Here is a 20,338-nt window from a genome sequence, read left to right as displayed (position 1 = left end):
CGCTCCCGCGGGCCAGGGACTCGGGCGCGCAGGACGCGCGAGGGCGAGAGGAGGCCGCGGGGCTGAGATTGCGGCTCGCGCGGAGGGCGGGAAAGCGGGCGCGCGCCAGGGAGCGGGCTGGAGCCGGCGTCCCGGGCCCTGGGGGCGCTCAGGGCGCACGCGCCGCATCCCCGCCGCTACCCGGCCGGGCCTCTTGCAGAGTGCGCCCAGGGCCCCTGCGGACATCCTGCCGGCTGTCCTGCTCCAAATCCTGCCCGGATTCCCGCGGGCTGGGGTGGGCGGGACGAGGCGGGCGTGGGGGTGGCCTGCCCGGGCGCAGCGGCCTGCAGACAAGCGTCTCTCCGCCCCGGGGGTCCCCTCGCTCTTAGCTGCGGTGGGAGGCCTTTCCCTACTGTCACCACCAACAGCTAATCCTTTACTGCGGCTTCCGATGGGCCAGACACGGTGCCTGTCTTCCTCGCGTAGAATGTTGTTTCAGTGCAATCTAGAGTCTCAAATAACTGCATTTTACCATGAGGAAACTAAGGCCCACCCAGAGTGGTCAGTTGAGTTGCTCAAGTTGGCACAAGCCTTGCATCCTCCTTGGGTTACTCAAAATGGGGCCTAACCCCCCTCCCCCGCTATTCCAGTCTCTGGGGTTGCCATTTTGAACGCGCTCCCTCGTTTTATGCAAACCTAAGAGGACAGTGCTCTGGGCCAGTGTCTTGCCTCCTTGGTGGCTAGTGTCCCCAGATCTGCTGGGGGATTGGGATGTTGAGGGAGGGAGCTATGAGGGTACCTTCTGTCTGTTTTCATCTGAGATTCCGTTTTCCTTAGCTGAACTCATATCAGGTGCTTAGTAAAAAATCCTGTGGCAGGATCAGACCAGAGGCCAAGGCCAGGCCAGGCTCCTCTGTCAGGAAAGACCTCAGGAGTCAGAACTCCTGGATCTTGGGAGTGTCCTTGATTTAGCTCCTTCCCTCTTATTTTTCTCTCAAGCCTTAGGGATGGGAATCAGCCCTTGGAGACTAGGTACCCCTCCCACCCAGGAGTCACTGCACAGTTTTTACCCTGAACTCCTGGGATGTGGCTGGTGTTGGATATGTGTTCTCTGGGGTCCATTTGGGATCCTCGTTTGTGGGTAACATCATCTATGGCCAAGACTTGCTCTGTGTGACCCCTGCCAAACCCAGGGGAACTTTGTTTTTCCTTTCTATTTTTTTTTGTTTAGTTTCCTATATTACTACTTGTCTCCTAGCATTCATTCACTCACTTGACATGTTCATGGTGCTTTGGGCCTTAGGCCCTGTGGAGATAGCAGTGAACAAGGCTAACTTGGTCCCTGCCCTTGAAGCAGACAGACAACATGCATTTTGGAGAAAACAGTGAACTGACTACTGACCGGAACGCTTTGGCTGGGAGGTCAGTGTTCACACTCTCAGAAGGTAATAGTTTTGGCCTAGGTCTGGTTGACTAGCAGGAGTCAGCCATGAAAGGAAGGGGGAAAGGCATTCCAGGGAGAGAAGTGACAGGTGCAAAGGCCCTGAGGTGGGAGTGTGCTTTCTTTGAGGAAGGCCAGCTTGGCTAGAGTGGAATGAACTGGGGGTGAGGGAAGGAGATGAGGTGGAGAGGCGGACCAGGCTGCATCGGGCAGGCCTTGCTTCCTGCGGTAGGACTTTGAATTTTATTTTGAGTGTGATAGTAGCCAGTATGGAGGTTGAACAGAAGAGGAATGTGTGAGAATAGATGGGGTGGGGGGGGGGGACAAAAGGGGAAGTAGGGAGAAGTGGCAGTCCAGGCAAAAGATGGCAGTGGCTTATATAACACACATCAGAGTCCTAGGGTGGAGCCTGGTACACAGTAAGCGCTACATAAGGGTAGCCATTGCTGTTATTGTTTAAAACTGGAACCAGGTGTACCTGGGCCTCATTGTGGCTTCAGCTCTTCAGGGCTGGGTGATGCTGAGCAGGTTATTTAACGTCACCCAGGCTTAGTGTTGTTGTCATCTGTCAAGCAGGTAGAACTGTACCAGCATCACAGGTAGACCCGCAGCCATTGTTGGGCAAAGAAATGCAGAGGAGACACATGAACATCTACCGTGTACCAGGCACAGGGTTCTAGACTGGGTGCCAGGAGGAGCCAATGATACCAGTGACAGTGCTGATAACACTAGTAACAGCCAGCGTGTATTCACTATGTAACAGTGTGCAATAATTAAGGTAATTCTAGCTGGTGTGGTAGTGAAACCCTGAAATCTCAGTGGCTTAGCACAACAGAAGTTCATTTCTTACTCATGAAAAGTCCTGTTGAGTGTTTGGCAGGTGGCTTTCTACGTGGTGACCCACGGACTTGGACCACCTAGGAGCTCAGTGTTACTGCCTTGCAGCTGGTGGACAGGGAAGGAGATAAGCCTCCTGGGAGGTTTTTATGGGCCAGGTCTGAAGTGTCACACATTCTTTCTGCCTTAATTCTTCTGGCCTGAACTTGATCACATGGTCGTATCTGATGGCAAGGAAATCTGGGAAATGACTTATAGCCATTTTCCTAAGAAGAATCGGAAATGGTTATTATCCTGTTTTACAGGTAAGGAAACTGAGCCTCAGAGAGGCAAAGTCATTGGCCCAGGTTTACACAACTGGTAGGGGGAGGCATAGCCCGGTTGGAGTTCCAACAGTTAGACGCTGAAGCTATAACATCCAGACCTTCACTATGAGGAATCCACTTGTTATTTTGAGGATTGGATGGGAGCTGCAGACGCGAGAGACATGTACTTACACACAGGGCTTAGATGTGGTTTCTCGGGCTCTACAGACACAGTAGGACTCTAGGGGGAGAACTCTGTGGGCAGAGCCAGGAGTTGGAATTGCCCAGTGCAAAGGGTTCTGGCATCCTGCTCCCCTCCATCCCTTAGGGCACTGGCTGGGGGAAGGCGCAGAATAATTCAGTTCCGCTCACCAAGCACATCTGGGGCACCCTCTCGCCCAGCTGGGCAAGCAGGGGTGAAGAGCCTGGCCTAGGGGTGTCTGTGGCCTCGCCCTGCTCTGGTTACATGTGTGCAGCCCATGGAGAGGATTTCTGGATGTAGGAACATGGGGTCCCAGGGTTTTGTAGTGACAGCTCACTGCCTCTGGCTGAGATTAGTTTTGCCTAAATCTGGCCTTGGTTGCCATAGCAGCTTGGTGGCACTTTTTTTTTTTTTTTTTTTTTTTGTCCTGGTGTGCCTTGTTTCCTGGTTTTCCATTTCCAGAGCTGATTCCCTAGTTGGGGGTGAGGGTTCCAGGCTCAGCTTGGACTGATGTGCATTTATGCAGCACCTGCTGCATTCCTGGGTCTGACCTAGACCCAGTGGTAGAGCCTTGGGGTGCAAATGCCCTGGCCTTGCCCTTGAGGCACTTACTGGGAGGCTGCCTGGCCTCTCACCACTCCCCTGCAGTGGCACCACTTTGAATAAGTAAGGGCCCCAACCTTTCTGTGTCCCGGTTTTCTCATCTGGAAATGGCTTGAGGTGAGAATTTAATGACATAACTCTAATGTGCCTCCTATGGGACACGGCACTTAGAGCAGAGGGCACCCTGAGGCTGAGGGCCAAGAGGTAGCAGGAGCCCAGATACATGATGCTAATGACATAGGAACAGCAGCTGCCGTCTTTACAAACCCCAGCTCAGTGATCCCAGATCTGACCCTGATCCCAGAGTTCCGGCCTAACCACGACCCCACACAGCCTCCTTGCCTTAGGGAGGGAATGACAGGAGGCAGGGGGTGGACCTTGGAGCCCCAGGGCCCTGGGGTACAGGGACTGTGCATTTCAGATTTGCGGATGAAGGAAATCAGTATTGATCACATGCTCACTCCCAGCCCAGTGCCGAGTCACACTCTCTGCCCCCAGACGACTCCATGAGATGGGTGCCCATATTTGCTTCTTACATGAAGACACTGAGGCTCAGAGAGGCAAAGTTGATTTCTCTGGGGCACACAGCCAGTGACGGGAGGGGTGGTGGGAGCGGGAGGAAAGGGGATTCAGTTCCTTACCTGGTCTGGGCGATTCCACAGCATGAGTTCTTTGCCCTGCACCTGATGTGGGAAAACGCCATCAGCACCCAGTAAAGACGTTCTTAGCAAACTGTGTGACTCCTGTTCTGGATCAGGAAGAAAAGTCTCAAAGACTGGCCTTTCCGGCCTCCTGGTTGCTGGTCACTCCCCCTGGGCTTGGAGGGCTCTCGGACCCTGCAGCTGGAGAGGGTGGAGTGTGTGTGTGTGTGTGTGTGTGTCCTCACTTCCAGGTCTAACCCTAACCCTCCCACCCCCTCTTTCCCTCCATCCTTTCCCTCTTCTCCTCCATCCTTTCCCTCTTCTCCATCCTTTCCCTCTTCTTTCCATTCCTTCCCTTCTCCCCCACCTCCTCCCCTCTCTCCTCTCCTCCCTCTCAGCATCCTTCCCTTCTGTCTGTTCCCCTCAGCCTGGCTTTTCCCTCCCCTCCTCTCCTTTTCCACCCCTCCCCCTCCATCAGCCCCGCCCCCTCTGTGATCACGTGGGGATGCCGCTGGATTTAAGCCTAATCTGCCCAGTGCTCAACACAGCAGTCTGGCTGAGGGGTGGGCGGGCTTTGTTGGTCTCCAGGGCCCTGGAGAAGGGCTTGGAGAGGGGTGCCCTCAGCCTACCCCCATGAGCTTGGGGCTGGAAGGGTCATTGGAGGTCCAGCTGGCATTGGAGGCCGTTATCCAGGTGGGTCTTAGGGGCTGTACCCATCCTGTCCAGGACAGGGGAGCATGGGCCTAGCAGGAGTGGGTGAGGAGTGGGCATATCTTTGGGGTCCAGGGGTGGGAGAAGTGTGGTGGCGGGCCCCAGGGGCCCCAGCTTACAGCTCCTGGCAAGACTTAGGTTTGAGGGGTGCCCAGGGCTCAACTCTGTGGCTCCCTTATCCAGTGCCCTTCCAGGGAAGGGGGAGTTCCTTCTTCCAGATTTTAGGGTTGGGGTGACCTCTGCTGGCAAAGTGGGATCCTCGCTCATCTAGGGAGGGAGCTGGATTGGAGCCCCCAACACTCCGTGCTGTCCCGATGGGCTTGTGAGTGGACCATGGGGTTTAGTTTGCTTCCTGGCCCTTGAGGGGCCTCCTTCCCCAGGCGGGAGGCACAGAGTGTCCTCCCACGGAGCTGTTTGTGATTCTAACTCCCAGGCTTCCTTCCATTTGGGGATTTCCAGAGGGTCTCCTGGGCACCCCCATCTTGAACGGCAGGACTTTGTTTCTCTCTCACCCACACCAGGGAGCCCACGGTCCCAGGTCTCCCGAAGCCCCTCCCTCTTTCCTCACAGACGCTGGAGAGCAGCATCCTGGGGCCGGGCCAGGAGAAGGGCCTGAATGTGCAGGACCCGGCCCAGGACTCTCAGCCCACCTGCCTGCCTGCCCGCATCAGGGAGATTGTCACTCGCAACTTCTCCCAGCCTGAGAGCCCAGGTACCGCACACACTGCCAACATCTCACCTCTTCTCACATCCCCCTCCTCAGCAGCCGTAATGACAGTAGTGATTACAGCTTCCATTTCTTGAATAATCACTGTGAAGCAGGCACAAGCCTGTGATGGAGGGTCCCGTTTTTCAGATGACAACATGGAGGTATGGAGGTGTAATTTGCCCAGACTTGCTCCCCATGTGATGCTGCTAGAAGGCAGGGCTGAGCATCTCCTCCTTGCTTGCAGGCAGCCTGCTGCAAAGACTTAAACCCCACATTCTCTCCCGGGGAAGGTGTGAGCTGGATGAACCCAAGATTACAGGGGGAGGGAAGCTCAGTTTAGCTCAGGGCTTTGCAGGAGTCCAAGGGGGTGGGAATGTCTGTTCTCCCCTGGGCAGGAGGGCTGATGGGACCCTGCTCCTTCTGGAGGGTGGCACCCACAACCTCATATGTGGTTTGAGAGTCTGGAAAGGGCCCCCTCAGTTGCAGCTCCTCCTGGGTCCTGGTCCACTTCCCTGCCTCCAGGGATGGGTAGGGCACCTGTAGGGGGAGGCGGTTCCTCTGGATACAGGTGGAAGCCAATCATGTGCCCGCTGTCCCTCTCCAGCCCTGCTGCCCACCACCGAGATGGCATCGATGCTGTCGCTGCAGGAGGAGAACCAGCTGCTGCAGCAGGAGCTGTCCCGCGTGGAGGACCTGCTGGCTCAGAGCCGAGCCGAGCGCGATGAGCTGGCCATCAAGTTCAATGCGGTCAGCGAGAGGGTGGGTGCTACTAGGGGCTGAGAACTGGGCTAGGGGTCCCCTGCAGTGAGGGCAGGGCGACAGCCAGGGCAGGCCCGTACATGGGGCAAAATGTGGCCCCTGGAGTCAGGCTGCCTCCATTGTGGCCTCTGCCATCTTGAATGGCCTTGAGCAGATCACTGCGATCTGTGAGTCTGCTTTCTGTAGTGGGGATGCTGACATGACGTGCAGTCCTGAGGCATCAATGAGCGATGAAATCAAGTGCCTGGCATGGGGGTTATTTCATTCCTGTCTGTCCTGGGCCTGCTTGGGGTGTAGGACACGGAGAACAAGCCCCCTAGAGGCCCCTGCCACCCCTTGAGTCTCGGGTCATCGTCTCCCTGTGCTCCCATTTACCTGGGTCTTAGGGGATGCTGGGGTAGGCACAGGCAGCCACAGACCTGCCCTGCTCCCCGTGGGGGCGAGTCCCAGCCAGCTAAGGAAGGAGAAGCCAGGCCGGCCCCCAAGTTCAGACAGGATTCACATCCCGTGGGGACTGGTCCTGCAGGGCCTGGGACAGGAGGTCAGTGTGAGCCAGTTGTTCTGAGTGCATTGTCTCCTTTAGGCCTTCAGGCTCATGGGAGGTGGCCCTGGGGAACTGATGGAGGCTGAGAGTTGGTGAGAGAGTTGCACGAGGGAGGGTGTGTGCCCATGGGAGATGTGTGGGTGGTAACAACAATCATAATAGTAGCTAATGATTATTCGGTGCCTACTGTGTGCCAAGCATGTGCTGGGTACTTTATGTTTAATGCACCAAAGTCGGGACCAGTATGATGCTCATTTAACAGAGATGACAGAGGCTCAGAGAGGGAAAGCACTGTGCTTGGGGGTCACACAGCCAAGGGCTGTGCATTGCAGTTTTGTTTCCTGGGTGTGGGAAGAGACAACTGGGCTAGGATTCCAGGGGGCTGCCGGCCCCAGGAAAGCTGAAAAGACCTCAGATGTGAGCCCCTGATGTTACAAAAGGAAGACTGAAGCCGAGGCTGAAGCTGGCCTAGGGTCCCCTGGGTGGTAGTGGTTTCTGTGTGTGGTTGCGGGGCAGGCTGGTGTCCTGGCATCCGCCCGCCTGGACAAGCCCCTGACTTGTTGGGACTTGTAGAGGAGCTGGGTAGGGGGCACGCAGTGGCCGCCAGCACTGGGGACAGGACAGAGCTAGTTTTCCCAGGGTTTGCAGGGGGTGTGGAGGGCGGGCTGGGTCGAGTCTGCGTTGTTAGTGGTGGGCCCTGAGCCAGCCCCCTACCAGTTTAGGCCTGTCATCTTTGAGCTCCTGGCACAGTGTCAGGCCCCCAGGGGCTACATCTTAAATGCCAACTTCTGACTGACAATGAAGCCTGCACCATCCCTGCTCCAGGCTGGCAGGGGAAGGGAAGAAGAGGTGGAGGCAGCAGGTGCCTTTTCTGCTAGGACACAGCTACTGGAGCTGGACCGGGAGCTGCATTAGTGTAGGAAGTTTCCTGGTGTGGCTGGGGAGGCCCCTGGATCACATGTGGAGGGAGCCTGGTGTGTGACTGCCCTCTGTCTGAGACGGGCGAGTGCAGCCCCACCTGGAGGCCGGGGTTGGATAAGAATGACCTTGAGGCCTTTGGAGGGGTGGGGGGAGGGGGCTGGGTCCACAGAGAACATCAGAGCCTGGAGATTACCTTATTAGAGGTGGGGGAACAGGCCCAGGGAGGGAGCATGACAGGGCCAAGGTCAGTGGTGGAGCTGGGATGAGACCCCTGGTCCAGGGCTCTGTAGTCCTGAGGCACTGTCTCTTCCTGCTGCCCACTTGTCCCCGGCTGCAGGTGGCGGGGCCTGCCCTTGTGGCCATAACTGCTGCATGTGGGCTGGCTTGAGGGGCAGTCAGTGAGGTTGTTCTGACCCTTTAAACCCCACAACATCCCTGGGAAAGGGCAGTGGAGGTGAGGTCAGGATCTGTGTTCTGTTGACTGCATTAGGGAAACTGAGGCAGGGGCTCCCAGTGGCCACCTCCCAGGTCAGAGGGAGAACCTCAAGGTCCCTGCGGAGGCCCCCCTTCTTCCTGTCCTGGAAGAGCAGGTGCTGGGCAAGGCAGCTGGGATCGGAAGGAGGGGGTCGGCTCCACCGGCCAGGCCCCTGGGCTCCCCTAGTGTCCATGGCAACCTGGATGGAGTGAATGGAACGGCGGGGGCTAGGGCAGCTGTTGCTAGGGGAGACAGTAAACTTCTTTCATCCTTGGCTTGATGGCAGCCTCCTTCCCTTTTGAATTACAAGGAAAACTGAAAGCCTGTTTTGTGAGGGGCAAAGTTTGTGGAAAGGGGTGAAGTGTGCCCGGGAGTGGCTGAGGTCTGGCAGTGAGCACCAGGGAAGCGGTGGAGTATCCGGTGATGCCAGAACCCCTCTAAATCAGAGAAGCAGACAGCACCTGATTCACACAGATGCAAGACACAACACAACACAGGCTGCCATCAGACCCCTCCCATACACCCAGATGCACAAAACACATCACACAAACACAAACCCACCATGGGGATACACTCAGATGTGAATCTGCACCCACAGCCAGACACCACACGATCCCAGCCAAGCGCATGGTCACACCGCCATGATACACCCACCCCGCAGACCACACAATGTTGTGTCACATTCCCTGGACACATACGGCCAGACAAAGGTATGCACAGGTGCACACAGCACACAGTCGCCGACATGCACACCACAGATGCACGCAGAGCCCAGCCACACTCCCCAGACCCACCACTTAATGGTTAGACACATAGACGTACAAACACGTGGACACATGGGTACCCATGCAGACACACCCATCGCCTGCACCACAACGTAGACCTTGGACCGCAGATGCCACCTCACCCAGGTCCCTCTGAAGGTCCAGACACAGGAAGGGGGACATGTGGAGATAAATGACAAAACACACCCCACCCCCACCCCAGGAAGCACCACATCGATGCACAGCACACAGCATCTCGGTGCCACCGCCACCAAGCACAGAGGTGGATGCTCTGCCCTCCACCTGACTTAGGGGGACATCATGCAGGTGCTGGCTATGGGCCTGCAGCCCACCTCCAGGCAGAGACCCCTGGCATACCACCCCTTCTCCCACCCCCTCAGACCGGGGTCCCCCATCACAAGCTTAAGCTCCCAAGCAGCCTCAGTGGGCACTGCCCTGCAGTGGAGGGGTTGGGAGAGGTGGAGATGAGGTTGTTCCCAGGTTGCTGGTTCACTGAACTGCTCCCGACATCATACTGAGTTAACACAGGCCTGGAGGGCTGACCTGGCCTGGACCCGTTATTAGCGTGGGTGAGTGAAAGTCGTCGCCCTTGCCCTTGGCTTCCCTTGGACCGGATGTGGGTGAGCGTGGGAATACCCTGCCTGGGCTCTCGTTCTGTTGATTTTCTCTGGGCACTGTCATACCTCCGTTAGTCCCCCTCATCCTCAGCTGTACCCTCCCCACTCCCTTCTACAAACAGCTGGAGGAGGCTGAGGGTTCCCTTGGGACTAGCAGGTGCCTAAGGGAGTTAGGGGATTCCATGGCTAGTGGGGGCAGTCAGAGCCCCCCACATCCTGCCTGTGCCCTCAGGGTCTGATAATGAAGGAGCTAGGAGCTGCCTGGGGGTGAGGGAATGACAGTAACCGCAGAGGCTTCCCATGAGGTGACGGAGAGGTGGGGGCCTGAGGCCAGGTGGGCCGAGAGGGCATGAATAAGCCGCACTGTGTGTTAGGACATCTGTGCACACCCCTTACAAATCTGAGAGCTGTGTAGGTGGGGAGTGGGGGCAGGATGGGGCATTCATCTATGTCGCCTTGGGGATGTTTGAGACGGCCTGTGTGCGAATGTGTGTGTTTGTCTGTAAGCTCATATACGCGTATGTGTATTGATGCCTCTGAATGTATTCACGTGTGCTCATGCTTTAATTCATTAGCATGTTACTGCCACTGTTCTAAAATACAATGGGGACCAAAATCCAGGCTTTCCAGAGCTCACTTAGGGTGGGGGTGGAGAGACAGGGGCACAGATCTAATAATTATGCACCACAGGGGAGTTGGGTGTTTTGGAGGAGAGGTTCACAGCGTACCCAGGGCCTCTAAGGTGCATCTTTGTGTTTTGCATGCACATGTTTGTGGGCCCACCTGCATGTGTCCATGCACACCCTGTTTGTGTGTCCCTGCACGCCCAGTCTGTGTGTCCATGCATGGCTGCATTAGCCCCTGCACATGTGCATTGCATATCGGGCTTGCCCACATGTGCCTGCAAGGTGTTGTGGGTCAGGGCCCAAGCTGGCGCCCCCTGCAGAGGACTGTGCCTGCCTTCCCGGGAGGCCCAGGACTCTATCCCAGGGCCCTTCCCTGCAGCTGGAGCAGGCAGTGCGGCTGGAGTCTGGGGAGCTGGAAACACAGGAGCCCAGGGGGCTGGCCCGGCAGAGCGTGGAGCTGCGGAGGCAGCTGCAGGAGGAGCAGGCCTCCTACCGGCGCAAGCTGCAGGCCTACCAGGAGGGCCAGCAGAGGCAGGCCCAGCTTGTGCAGCGGCTGCAGGCCAAGGTCAGGGCCACCCACTCCTGCTCCTGCCCGCTCATGCGCTCACTTTGCCCTGCCCCCATCCCCCCCGGGGGCTAACCAGTCACTCGCCACCCATCCCCAGATTCTCCAGTATAAGAAGAAGTGCTCAGAGCTGGAGCAGCAGCTGCTGGAGAGAGCCACGGAGCTGGAGCAGCAGCGGCTCAGGGTGGGTGCCAGGGTGGAGCAGAGCAGATCCTTCCCTCCATGTGCCCAGCCTGATGCCCCTACTTCTCCCACCCAGGACACAGTGCACAGCCAAGACCTGGAGAGCGCCCTCATCCGCCTGGAGGAGGAACAGCAGAGGTGGGGTGCAGCAGAGAGGGCTCATGGCTAGCAGGGCTGTCCTCTCTGGCCACCCACCCACTGGTCCCTTCTCCACCCCCGCCCAGAAGCACCAGCCTGGCCCAGGTGAACGCAATGCTCCGAGAGCAGCTAGACCAGGCCAACTCGGCCAACCAGGCTCTGAGTGAGGACATCCGCAAGGTGACCAGTGACTGGACCCGCAGCCGCCAGGAGCTGGAGCAGCGGGAAGCAGCATGGAGGCGCGAGGGAGAGGTGGGTGTTGATGGGGGAGCGACGAGCCCAGTGGGGCCTGGAGGGTCCAGCCTAACCCAAAGGAAAGGGCCTTTGTAGAGTAGCAAAGACATCAGGAGATGGGGAGGGAGGGCCCTGCTGCCCAGGTGAGCCCTTTAGAAGAGGTAACTAGCTGTTATAACAACAGCTGGCCTTGATTCGCACGTACCACGTGCAGGGAGTGCGTTTTCTCCTGCATCTCTCATCATATCTATATGTGGTAGAGGCTGTCCTCCGTCTAAAGAGAAGTTAAGTAGCCTGACCAGGCATGCAGCTGCACAGCAGGGATGCAAACCTGGGTCCCTGGCACTTTCTGCCCTTCCTTGCTGCTTCTCGCAGCAGGTGGAGGCACTGAAATCCAGTTCCCTGTGCCAGCAGGAGGCTTGGGGTGGTGATCTCACATAGGCCCAGAGCTGGCCCACAGGAAGACCTGTTCCCTGGGCCACGGTGCCTACAGGATGGTCAGAGCTGGGGGAGGAAGCAGGCGGCACTCCCTCCAGCCCCTCACTCAGCCTGTCTGCTTTCCAGTCTTTCAACGCCTACTTCAGCCACGAGCACAGCCGCCTGCTCCTTCTCTGGAGGCAGGTTGTGGGGGTCCGACGGCTGGTCAGCGAGGTGAAGATGTCCACTGAGAGGTGAGGCCTGGCTGGCAGAGGCGGCGGCTCGGGGAGATGCTGCATAGCCCGGAGACAACCCTGCTTTTCAAGTTGAGTTCAACTCAGTTCAGTTGAACTTTGGTCTAAGCCAACATTCCTACTGGGGGCCAGGCCCTCCGGAGATGCAGAGGCAACTAGTAATAATTAACTCTTACCAAGATCATGGCAGTCATTTAATATTTACCTAATGTATTTGCTAAGTCGACTATTTATAACTAAATGACTAAGACTAAATACTAAATACTGTTTACTCTGAGCTAAGCTCTTTGTACATTTTATTTTATCTCATCCATAGTGTCCCTGTGAGGTAAGAACTGTAATGATCCCCATTTTACAGATGAGGCCACTGAGGCTCAGAGAGGTGAAGTGACTTTCCCAAGGTTACACAGCAGTAAGTGGCTGAGTCAGGATTCTCAGCTTCTGCTTTTAATCCACTGGAATATTCAGCTTCTGCTACCAAGGACCTCACAACCTCTAGTGAGGAAAAGATATAGACACCTTTTTCCAAAAAAAATTTTGACCGAGGAAGTGAGTGGTCAGTGACATGAATGGGGAACAGGGGGGATGTCCCGAATGCTCAGAAGGATGGGAGGGGTGGGGAGGTCAGAAAATGCTTCCCAGAGGAGGTGGAATTTGCACTGACCTCAAGGGATGGGTGGCTTTTAACTGGCAGAGCTGGGGGCACTTGAGGCAGAGAGCAGCAGGAGCAAAGACAGAGGTGGGAGGAAATGGAGCCAGTGGGGTTGAGGCAGAAAGCAAGTGAAAGAAGGTCAGGTTGGAAAAGAGCCTCCAAGGCCCCCTGCAGCAGGGGACTTGGTCCTGCTGGATCTCTGAGCAGGTGATGCTGCGGGGAGATCCCAGAGGCGGGTGGACCAATTTGTTTCGTTTGGTACCATAAACATTTGTCTAATTGATGATCTTTTGTTAAAATCATCTTGTATTCACTCATTGTCTGAATTTCCAGTTGACTTGTCAGTGTCCCAGATAGTTTTGCTTCACTTTTTGTCTTTACAGTTGTTCAAATCAGGATCCAGAGACAGTCACAAAATGTGATTGGCTGATTGGTCTTTTTAAGTCTCATAATGTTTGTTCAGGAAACTGGGACAATTGTCCTTAGAGATTCTCAGTCTGGATTCCGTGATATTGTTTAACACCTTTGTCCCCTGTAGTCCCTGTAAATTGGATGTTGGATTTAAGACTTGATCAGATCCAGGTTCAGGTTGTGTTTTATGGTATTGTGTGTGTATGTATGTATGTATGTATGTATTTTAAGTGGAAGTATGGGGGATTGAACCTAGGATCTCGTGGATGCTAAGCACACACTGTATCACTGAGCTATAACCTACCCCCCTGTTTTGTTGTGTTTTGACAAGACTTCTTCCTAAGTGCTATGTGCTCTGCCATCAGGAGCCTCTCTTTTTGTTCACTGGCAGCCCTTGGATGCTCAGTGCCAAGGTCTAGACACTCTTCAGAGGTTGCAAAATCATGATTGTCTTATTCTGTCACTTCTTCCTGTATTGACAAGAATTCTTCTATAATGAGGCAATTCCCCTCCTTACCATGAGATACCCAATGATGCAGCTCATTTGGGACAGGGGAGGGTTTAACCTATTTGATGTATATAAACCATGTTTTATTTTTAGTTAGCATTTAAAATTTTAACATTTTTTTTTTGGAATAACTCACATATTCACAAGGTTCAAATTTCAAATTTGAAAAAGTCTCCCTCCCACCTTTGGCCCAGACACTCAGGCTTATTTGGCACAAGCAAATACAGCAGATCATACACATCCCGTCTCTCCCCTGCTTTTTATTTTATTTTATTTTTGGGGGGGGAGGGGCGGTAATTAGGTTTTTATTTATTTGTTTATTTTTAATGGCGGTACTGGGGATTGAACCCAGGACCTCGTGCATGCTAAGCACGCGCTCTACCACTGAGCTATACCCTCCCCCCTCCCCTGCTTTTAAAAATATACTCCTAGTAGACTTTCATCTTTGTGGTTCTTGAAGATGCTTTGTTCAGCTAATAGTTGTAACTGGGAGGTGGCTCCATCTCCGGCTCTAAAGAGCTTCCCCATTCACTTTTCTTGGCTCCATAGTAACCCACTGAATGGAAGTATCATGATTTATTTAACAGCAGCTCCCTTTCAATAGGTATTTAGGTTGCCACCAGTATGTCCTGTATAAGCGGGTGTGGGGTCACCCTATACATGGGTCATTTTCCTTGTGTTGGGACATATCTGTAGAGTAAATTCTGAGAGGTGGAGTTGGTGGGACATAGAGCCTATTCAGTTATGGTTTTCAGAGCTCTTCCTGGTTGCCCTCTGTGTGGTTAAATGCGCCCTCCTGCCAGCAGTGTAGGGAAGGGCCCGTTTCCCCGCAGCCTCACCTACACTGTGCATTATGTGACTTTTTGTTCCCAGTCTGAGAGTGACAAATAGCATCCCACTGTAGTTTTAATTTACGCTTAGGAGCCCACCTCCCCATCCCATCCCCATGCTGTGTTCTCTCCACCAGGGACCTACTGCAGCTGGGAGGGGAGCTGGCCCGGACCTCACGAGCCGTCCAGGAGGCGGGCCTGGGGCTGAGCACAGGCTGGCGACTGGCCGAGAGCCGGGCCGAGGCAGCCCTGGAGAAGCAGGCCCTGCTTCAGGCCCAGCTGGAGGAGCAGCTGCGGGACAAGGTGCTCCAGGAGAAGGACCTGGCCCAGCTGCAAGTGCAAACCAACCTGGACAAGGCCGACCTCAGTGCCAGGTGGGTGCCTGGCAGGCCTCCCTGTAGAGTGTGCCCCTGGAGATGCGGGGAGGAGGGGGTGTCTCTCCACTGGGGACGGGTCCTTCCCCTGCGTGAGCTCAGCTGGTCTTCCCAGGCACCCGTGTGCCTGAGGGGGAGAAGGAGGTTCAGAGGTCCCCTGCCCAGGGCACATCATGAGCAGTTCAACCTCTGCTCCTGTGGTCTGGACAAGTCCCCGCGTGCTTTCCCATGAGATAAAGTGGATGGCTGCTTCATTCTCATTTATAGATGAGAAGCCTGAGGCTCAGGAAGGAGACGGACTTGCTCCAAGTCCCACAGCAAGGGAGGCGAGTCCTAGGGTCCCTGCCGCAGGTTTTGGGAAGCAGGCAGAACACAGAGCTGGTGGCTTTGAGGAGACGTGCTGGGTGGGTCTCCCATTCACCTGTGTTGCTCCCCCTCCTCCAGAGTGACAGAGCTGGCCCTGACAGTGGAGCGCCTTCAGAACCAGAATCTGGAGAAGGATCAGCTCAACAAGGCCCTCACGGAGAAGCTCGAGGCCCTGGTGAGATGCAGGAGGAGACGGGGGAACCAACCAGATCCATGGACACAGGGCTGGGTTGCTTGGGCCACCCCTGAGCATCCCACTCAGACTCAGTTGTACCCTCTCATTAATTGAGCACCTAGTGTGAGCCAGCCTTAGTGGTAAGCACACTCACCCCCTTTATCCCATTTCATCCTCTCAGCAGCCCTGTAGCGTGGTCCCCATTATACACATAAGGACCCCAAGGCCCAAGGCGAAATACCTGTCCAGAGCCTCAGAGCCAGTAAGCTGGGGAGTCAGGACTTGGATTCATGCCTGGTCTTTGTCTTCCCAACACCACTCCAGGAATCCCTGCGGCTCCAGCAGCAGGCAGCCCTGGAGACAGAGGATGGAGAGGGGCTGCAGCAGACCCTGAGGGACCTGGCACAGGTCTGAGATGGGAGGGAGCCGGGAGAAGCCAGAAGGGGTGGGAGCCCTGAGCAGGGGGAGGCCAGGCAGTCCTGGGCCACCACATCCTCTGGTGGCCTCGAGCTGAACTGCAAGTGGGTGGGGGCCCTGGAGACCTAGGCAGCTGTTTAACACCCCGGCGAGCTCAACCCAAACTCTGCCCCCTGGGGGAGCTCCCTTTCTGAGGAAAGGCACCGCTTGTTCCCAGCCCATCTGTGAGAAACGCTGAATCATGTCTTTGAAATAAGTGGGGCCTTCCTTATCTGGTGGGCTGAGGACTGGGAGCTGGTGGTGGTGGAACCAGGGAGACTTCCTGTGGGAAGGGAGCTTAGAATGTGCTGCAGGGTTTGGGATGAAACTGGACACCTGGTCCCCAGCAGCCTCCCTAGGCTTCTTTGCCCGACTAACCCCTTAGCTCCCCTCTTCTTTCTGCCTCACTAACGCACCCTCAGGCCGTCTTATCGGACATGGAGAGCGGCGTCCAGTTAAGTGGCTCTGAGCGGACAGCCGACGCATCGGACGGCAGCCTGCGGGGGCTCTCAGGGGCCCGGACCCCGTCCCCACCGAGGCGCTCCTCGCCTGGCCGCGGCCGCTCCCCACGCCGAGGCCCGTCCCCAGCCTGCTCTGACTCCTCCACGCTAGCCCTGATCCACTCGGCTCTGCACAAGCGCCAGCTGCAGGTCCAGGTAGGAAGGGGCCTGAGTGTCCCGGGCTAGAGTCCAGGGGGAGGGACATGGGCAGCCTAGGGGCGGAGCTAGGGTCGTAGGGGAGGAGCCCGGGCATCCTAGGCTAGAGCCAGAGCCCTGAGAAAGGACAACCCACGGAGGTGGCTGAGAGCTCTGCCTTGGAATCTGAGCCTAGAGTGGGAGGGGCTTAAGCACCTGGGGGCGGAGCCTGGGTGGAGCTACAGTCCTGGTATAGAAAGGGAGATGAGGTTACCACCCTGAGCAAGGAAGCCTTGGGGGAGTCAGAAGCAGGAAGAGGAAGGATTGTGCTTTGTGCTTTGTCTGGCACCCTGGGGACCCAGGTCAGACTTGCTGGGGACCCCAGGGAGATGGAGGCTCAGAGCCCTGGCAGAGGTCTTAGAAGGGTGAAGCACAGCGAAGGGGAGTGGAAACCCACTCTGGGCTCTTAGCTGCACTCCCATGCCCCAGGCCTGGACATGGGCCTGGGCCGCAGAGTAGGCTGGTCTACATCCTGCAGAGAGCAGAGGGGGAGCTTTCCAGGGCTCCCCCAGACTCAGTGATTCCCACAGGACATGCGTGGGCGCTATGAGGCCAGCCAGGACCTCCTGGGCACCCTGCGGAAGCAGCTTAGCGACAGCGAGGGTGAGCGCCGTGCCCTAGAGGAACAGCTGCGGCGCCTACGGGACAAGAGCGACGGGGCCACCCAGGCCCAAGAGGATGCGCAGCGCGAGGCCCAGCGCCTGCGCAGTGCCATTGACCTCCTGAGCAGGTGCCGGGAGGGAGAATAAATCAGTTTCTGGGCCTATCGCCAACCCGAGCCTGTGAGCATGTGGATTTGCACTAATATGGTGGCAACTAGCCACATGTGTCACAATTTTAGATTAATTAAACATTTATGGAAGTAAAAATTCATCCCCTCAGTTGCACTAGGCACATTTCGAGGGCTCAGTAGCACATGTGACTAGAAGACATTTCCATCATCTCCAAGAGTTCTGTTGACAGTGCTGTTCCAGACTCTGTTTCTTGGAGGTTTTGGAGACAAGAATTATCCACTCTTAGCTGCCTGGTTGTTTCTGATTTTTTGTTCTTGTTTTTGGGGTTTTCTCTTCATAAATGTAACTGCATAATAAAAAGTTTGATGAAATGGAGGGGAAATAAAAAGGCAGGACCTCCTCACAGCCTCCCCTGCCCAACCTAACCGCTGTTGATGCACTGGCTCTGCTTCCCAAGGCTTGGAAGGAGAAAGGTTTTTTATGTAGTTGTGTTCCCAGTGAACACTTCATCTTGCATTCCACTATTCTTTTTCTTAATTTCATGTTGTATGTTTTCTCCCACCTACTGCCAGCCTTCACATCTAGTGTATTGGCTGGTTGTCACTTTGAGTGAAGGGGATGGCAGTGGATGATATGACCACAGTCAGCCCTAATCCTGGGCTGGAAACCCCTGGCTTGGAAGGCGCCTGCTCCCTCCCCTGCCCTGGCTGCCACATGCTGCTGGCCTGTGCAGCAGGCAATTGTGGAATCTGGACAGACCCAGCTCTATTGGGCCTCCCAGAACTGAGGGGCATGGGGTGCTGTAAGGGGCATTTCCTAGTCATACAGGCTAGCAGAACTGGCAGCAACATTGCTCAAATGTCACAGGAGCCTAGCCTGGCATCGTCGCCTGGTGGGGTATTTGGAGATAATGCCAGTGCCCAGTTCCACTGGGCCTCCCATTGGGCTGGTTGAGGGGAAAAGGAAAGCTGGGTTCCCTCTGCTGGGAAGAGTCAGCTCCAGGGAGATGTGGATGAAATGAAGGGGCCATACTTAGGGTCAGGGAAGGCTTCCTAGAGGCAGGTGCCTTGGAAGATGGGAGATATGGCTCTTGGCTAAGACAGCAGCATGGCCATCTTCCCTGGTGGGAGCGGCCCCAGCATCCCCTTCAGCTCCCCATCCCCTTGTCCTGCAGGGAGAAGGACAGCCTGGCCCACAGCCTGCAGGCGGCCCAGCAGCAGGCTGAGGAGCTACGGCAGGAGCGGGAGAAGATGCAGGTGACCCAGGAGGAGCTGCGGCGCCAGCGGGACCAGCTGGAGGAAGAGCGGGAGGACACAGCGCAGGACAGTGCGTGGACTCGCAGGGAGCTCGAGCGCAGGTGAGCAGCTTCTGGCTCCCTGCCAAGGCCACTTGTGTGGGCCATGGGGCTACAGACTGTGTCCCTGGGGGCTCGGGAACACCTCCTGTGTCCTGGGCTTCCTGCTGTCTCAAGGAGTCCTCAGGGCACCCCTCTGATGTAGGGTCTTCAACCAGTCCCATTTCAGGAAACTGAGGCTCAGGGAGGTATAGTCATTTACCTGAGATCGGAGAACTGGTAGGAGGTAGAATATGGATAATGATAACGACAATAACTGAAGTAACAGTAGTAACGTGAATACTATTTTCTGAACTTAACGTTACAATAATGACACTAATATTACTGGGTGCTGGACACCGTTTTAAGCATTTAGAGTCTCTTATTTAACCTCCACAATAACTCTACGGTGTAGGAGCTATTAGTATCTTCATTTTATGGATGATGAAACTGAGGCACAGAGAGGTCATGTAACTTACCCAAGGTCACACAGCTAGTTAGTGGAAGAGCCAGGATTTGAACCCAGTCATTGTGCCTTCTTAACCACTTTGATGTTCACTTCTCTGAGGCATAAGTAACAGTGGTGTTTAGTACACCGTGGTAGTGGAGAGTATTCTTGTTTCCTAAGGCCCGTGGGGAGTTATGTCAGGCATTATTGTAAGCACTTCATATAGGCTAAGGTCACATAGCCTTATAACAACTTCATGAGGTGGGTGTTGCCCCATTTTGCAGATGTGAAAACTGAGGTCCAGGGTCACAGTGGGTTTGGCTATTCTTGTAGGGGAGGCTCCTGCCTCGGATCTACCCCCTGGCTGCATGTCTGGCTGTGGGAGACTCAGGGCAAGGAAGTGACATGGGACTCCTCACCCTCTGTCCCACAGCCATAGGCAACTGGAGCAGCTGGAAGTGAAGCGCTCTGGGCTGGCAAAGGAGCTGGTGGAGGTGAGGGAGGCGCTGAGCTGTGCCACACTGCAGCGGGACATGCTGCAGGCTGAGAAGGCCGAGGTGGCCGAGGCGCTGACCAAGGTGGGTCCCCATTTGCCACACCACCACCCACCCACCTCTACCCTAGACCCTAGGCCTTCCCGCTCCAGCCACAGACGAACCCTCTTAACCCTGGTCACAGATTGATCCCTTCCTTCAGGACTCAGGCTGACCTTTGACCCAGGCCACAGACTGACCTCTGATCCCAGCCATAAGTGACTGACCTTTATGACTAGCCATAGCTTTTCCAGATGCTCCTGGGACAGTGCCCTTAGGTCAGGTCATCCAGTCCCATCTCTGGACATAGGTCCTGGGGGCTGGGAGAATTAGGGGCACAGCCCTTGGTCAGTGACGGCACCAATCCCTATGGTCTGGGCCCTGAGCAGTGCTGCCCGAGATCCTGCTCTGGGGCACCCTCTGACCGCTGGCTAGAGCTGACCTCATTTGTTCTTGCACAGCTCTGGGCTCGTGGCTTCATTGGCAGCAGGCCATCCTGCCGTGATTTTTTTCTGTCTCGTGTTGTATCTCCCTCCTTGTCTCCCCTACCCTGCTCTGTGGGCCCTGTGCTCCATGACTCCTGCCTCTTCCCTCCTGTCTCTCTACGTCTCTGCACACCTTTTCCCATCTCTCTCCATCTCTCCCGGCCTGACCGTCTCTGGCCGCCCCGGTCCCCGTCCTGCAGGCTGAGGCTGGCCGCGTGGAGCTCGAGCTCTCAATGACCAAGCTGAGGGTGGAGGAGGCCTCTCTGCGGGACTCCTTGTCCAAGCTGAGCGCCCTGAACGAGAGTCTCGCCCAGGACAAGCTGGGTCTGAATCGCCTTGTCGCCCAGGTATGCTGTGTGCCAGTGGGCCCTCCTGCCTTGCTCACCTGTCCC

General features: G+C 55.9%; 1 protein-coding gene across 9 annotated transcripts in view; it reads left to right on the top strand.

The window, feature by feature from the left end:
- CROCC (ciliary rootlet coiled-coil, rootletin) overlaps positions 1–20,338 on the top strand; it is a 47,066-nt gene that overhangs the window by 4,635 nt on the left and 22,093 nt on the right. For 2 of the 9 annotated variants that reach the window (XM_074377310.1, XM_074377318.1), the window contains exons 2-15: positions 5,290–5,431; positions 6,033–6,187; positions 10,535–10,720; positions 10,821–11,041; positions 11,128–11,293; positions 11,840–11,946; positions 14,485–14,721; positions 15,166–15,262; positions 15,587–15,670; positions 16,141–16,374; positions 16,944–17,143; positions 18,322–18,504; positions 19,362–19,506; positions 20,147–20,293. In XM_074377310.1, the coding sequence (XP_074233411.1) occupies positions 5,290–5,431; positions 6,033–6,187; positions 10,535–10,720; positions 10,821–11,041; positions 11,128–11,293; positions 11,840–11,946; positions 14,485–14,721; positions 15,166–15,262; positions 15,587–15,670; positions 16,141–16,374; positions 16,944–17,143; positions 18,322–18,504; positions 19,362–19,506; positions 20,147–20,293 (2,304 nt within the window). Of the gene's footprint in view, positions 1–4,503; positions 4,702–5,289; positions 5,432–6,032; positions 6,188–10,534; positions 10,721–10,820; positions 11,042–11,127; positions 11,294–11,839; positions 12,018–14,484; positions 14,722–15,165; positions 15,263–15,586; positions 15,671–16,140; positions 16,375–16,943; positions 17,144–18,321; positions 18,505–19,361; positions 19,507–20,146; positions 20,294–20,338 lie in introns of those variants that run through there. The other 7 variants (XM_074377314.1, XM_074377311.1, XM_074377312.1 and 4 more) reach the window with 7 other exon arrangements.

This window comes from Camelus bactrianus, chromosome 13 (genome assembly GCF_048773025.1).
Source record: "Camelus bactrianus isolate YW-2024 breed Bactrian camel chromosome 13, ASM4877302v1, whole genome shotgun sequence".
Lineage (NCBI taxonomy): Eukaryota > Metazoa > Chordata > Mammalia > Artiodactyla > Camelidae > Camelus > Camelus bactrianus.
Note: the sequence above shows the minus strand (reverse complement) of the source record. Positions and strands in the feature narration are given on the sequence as shown.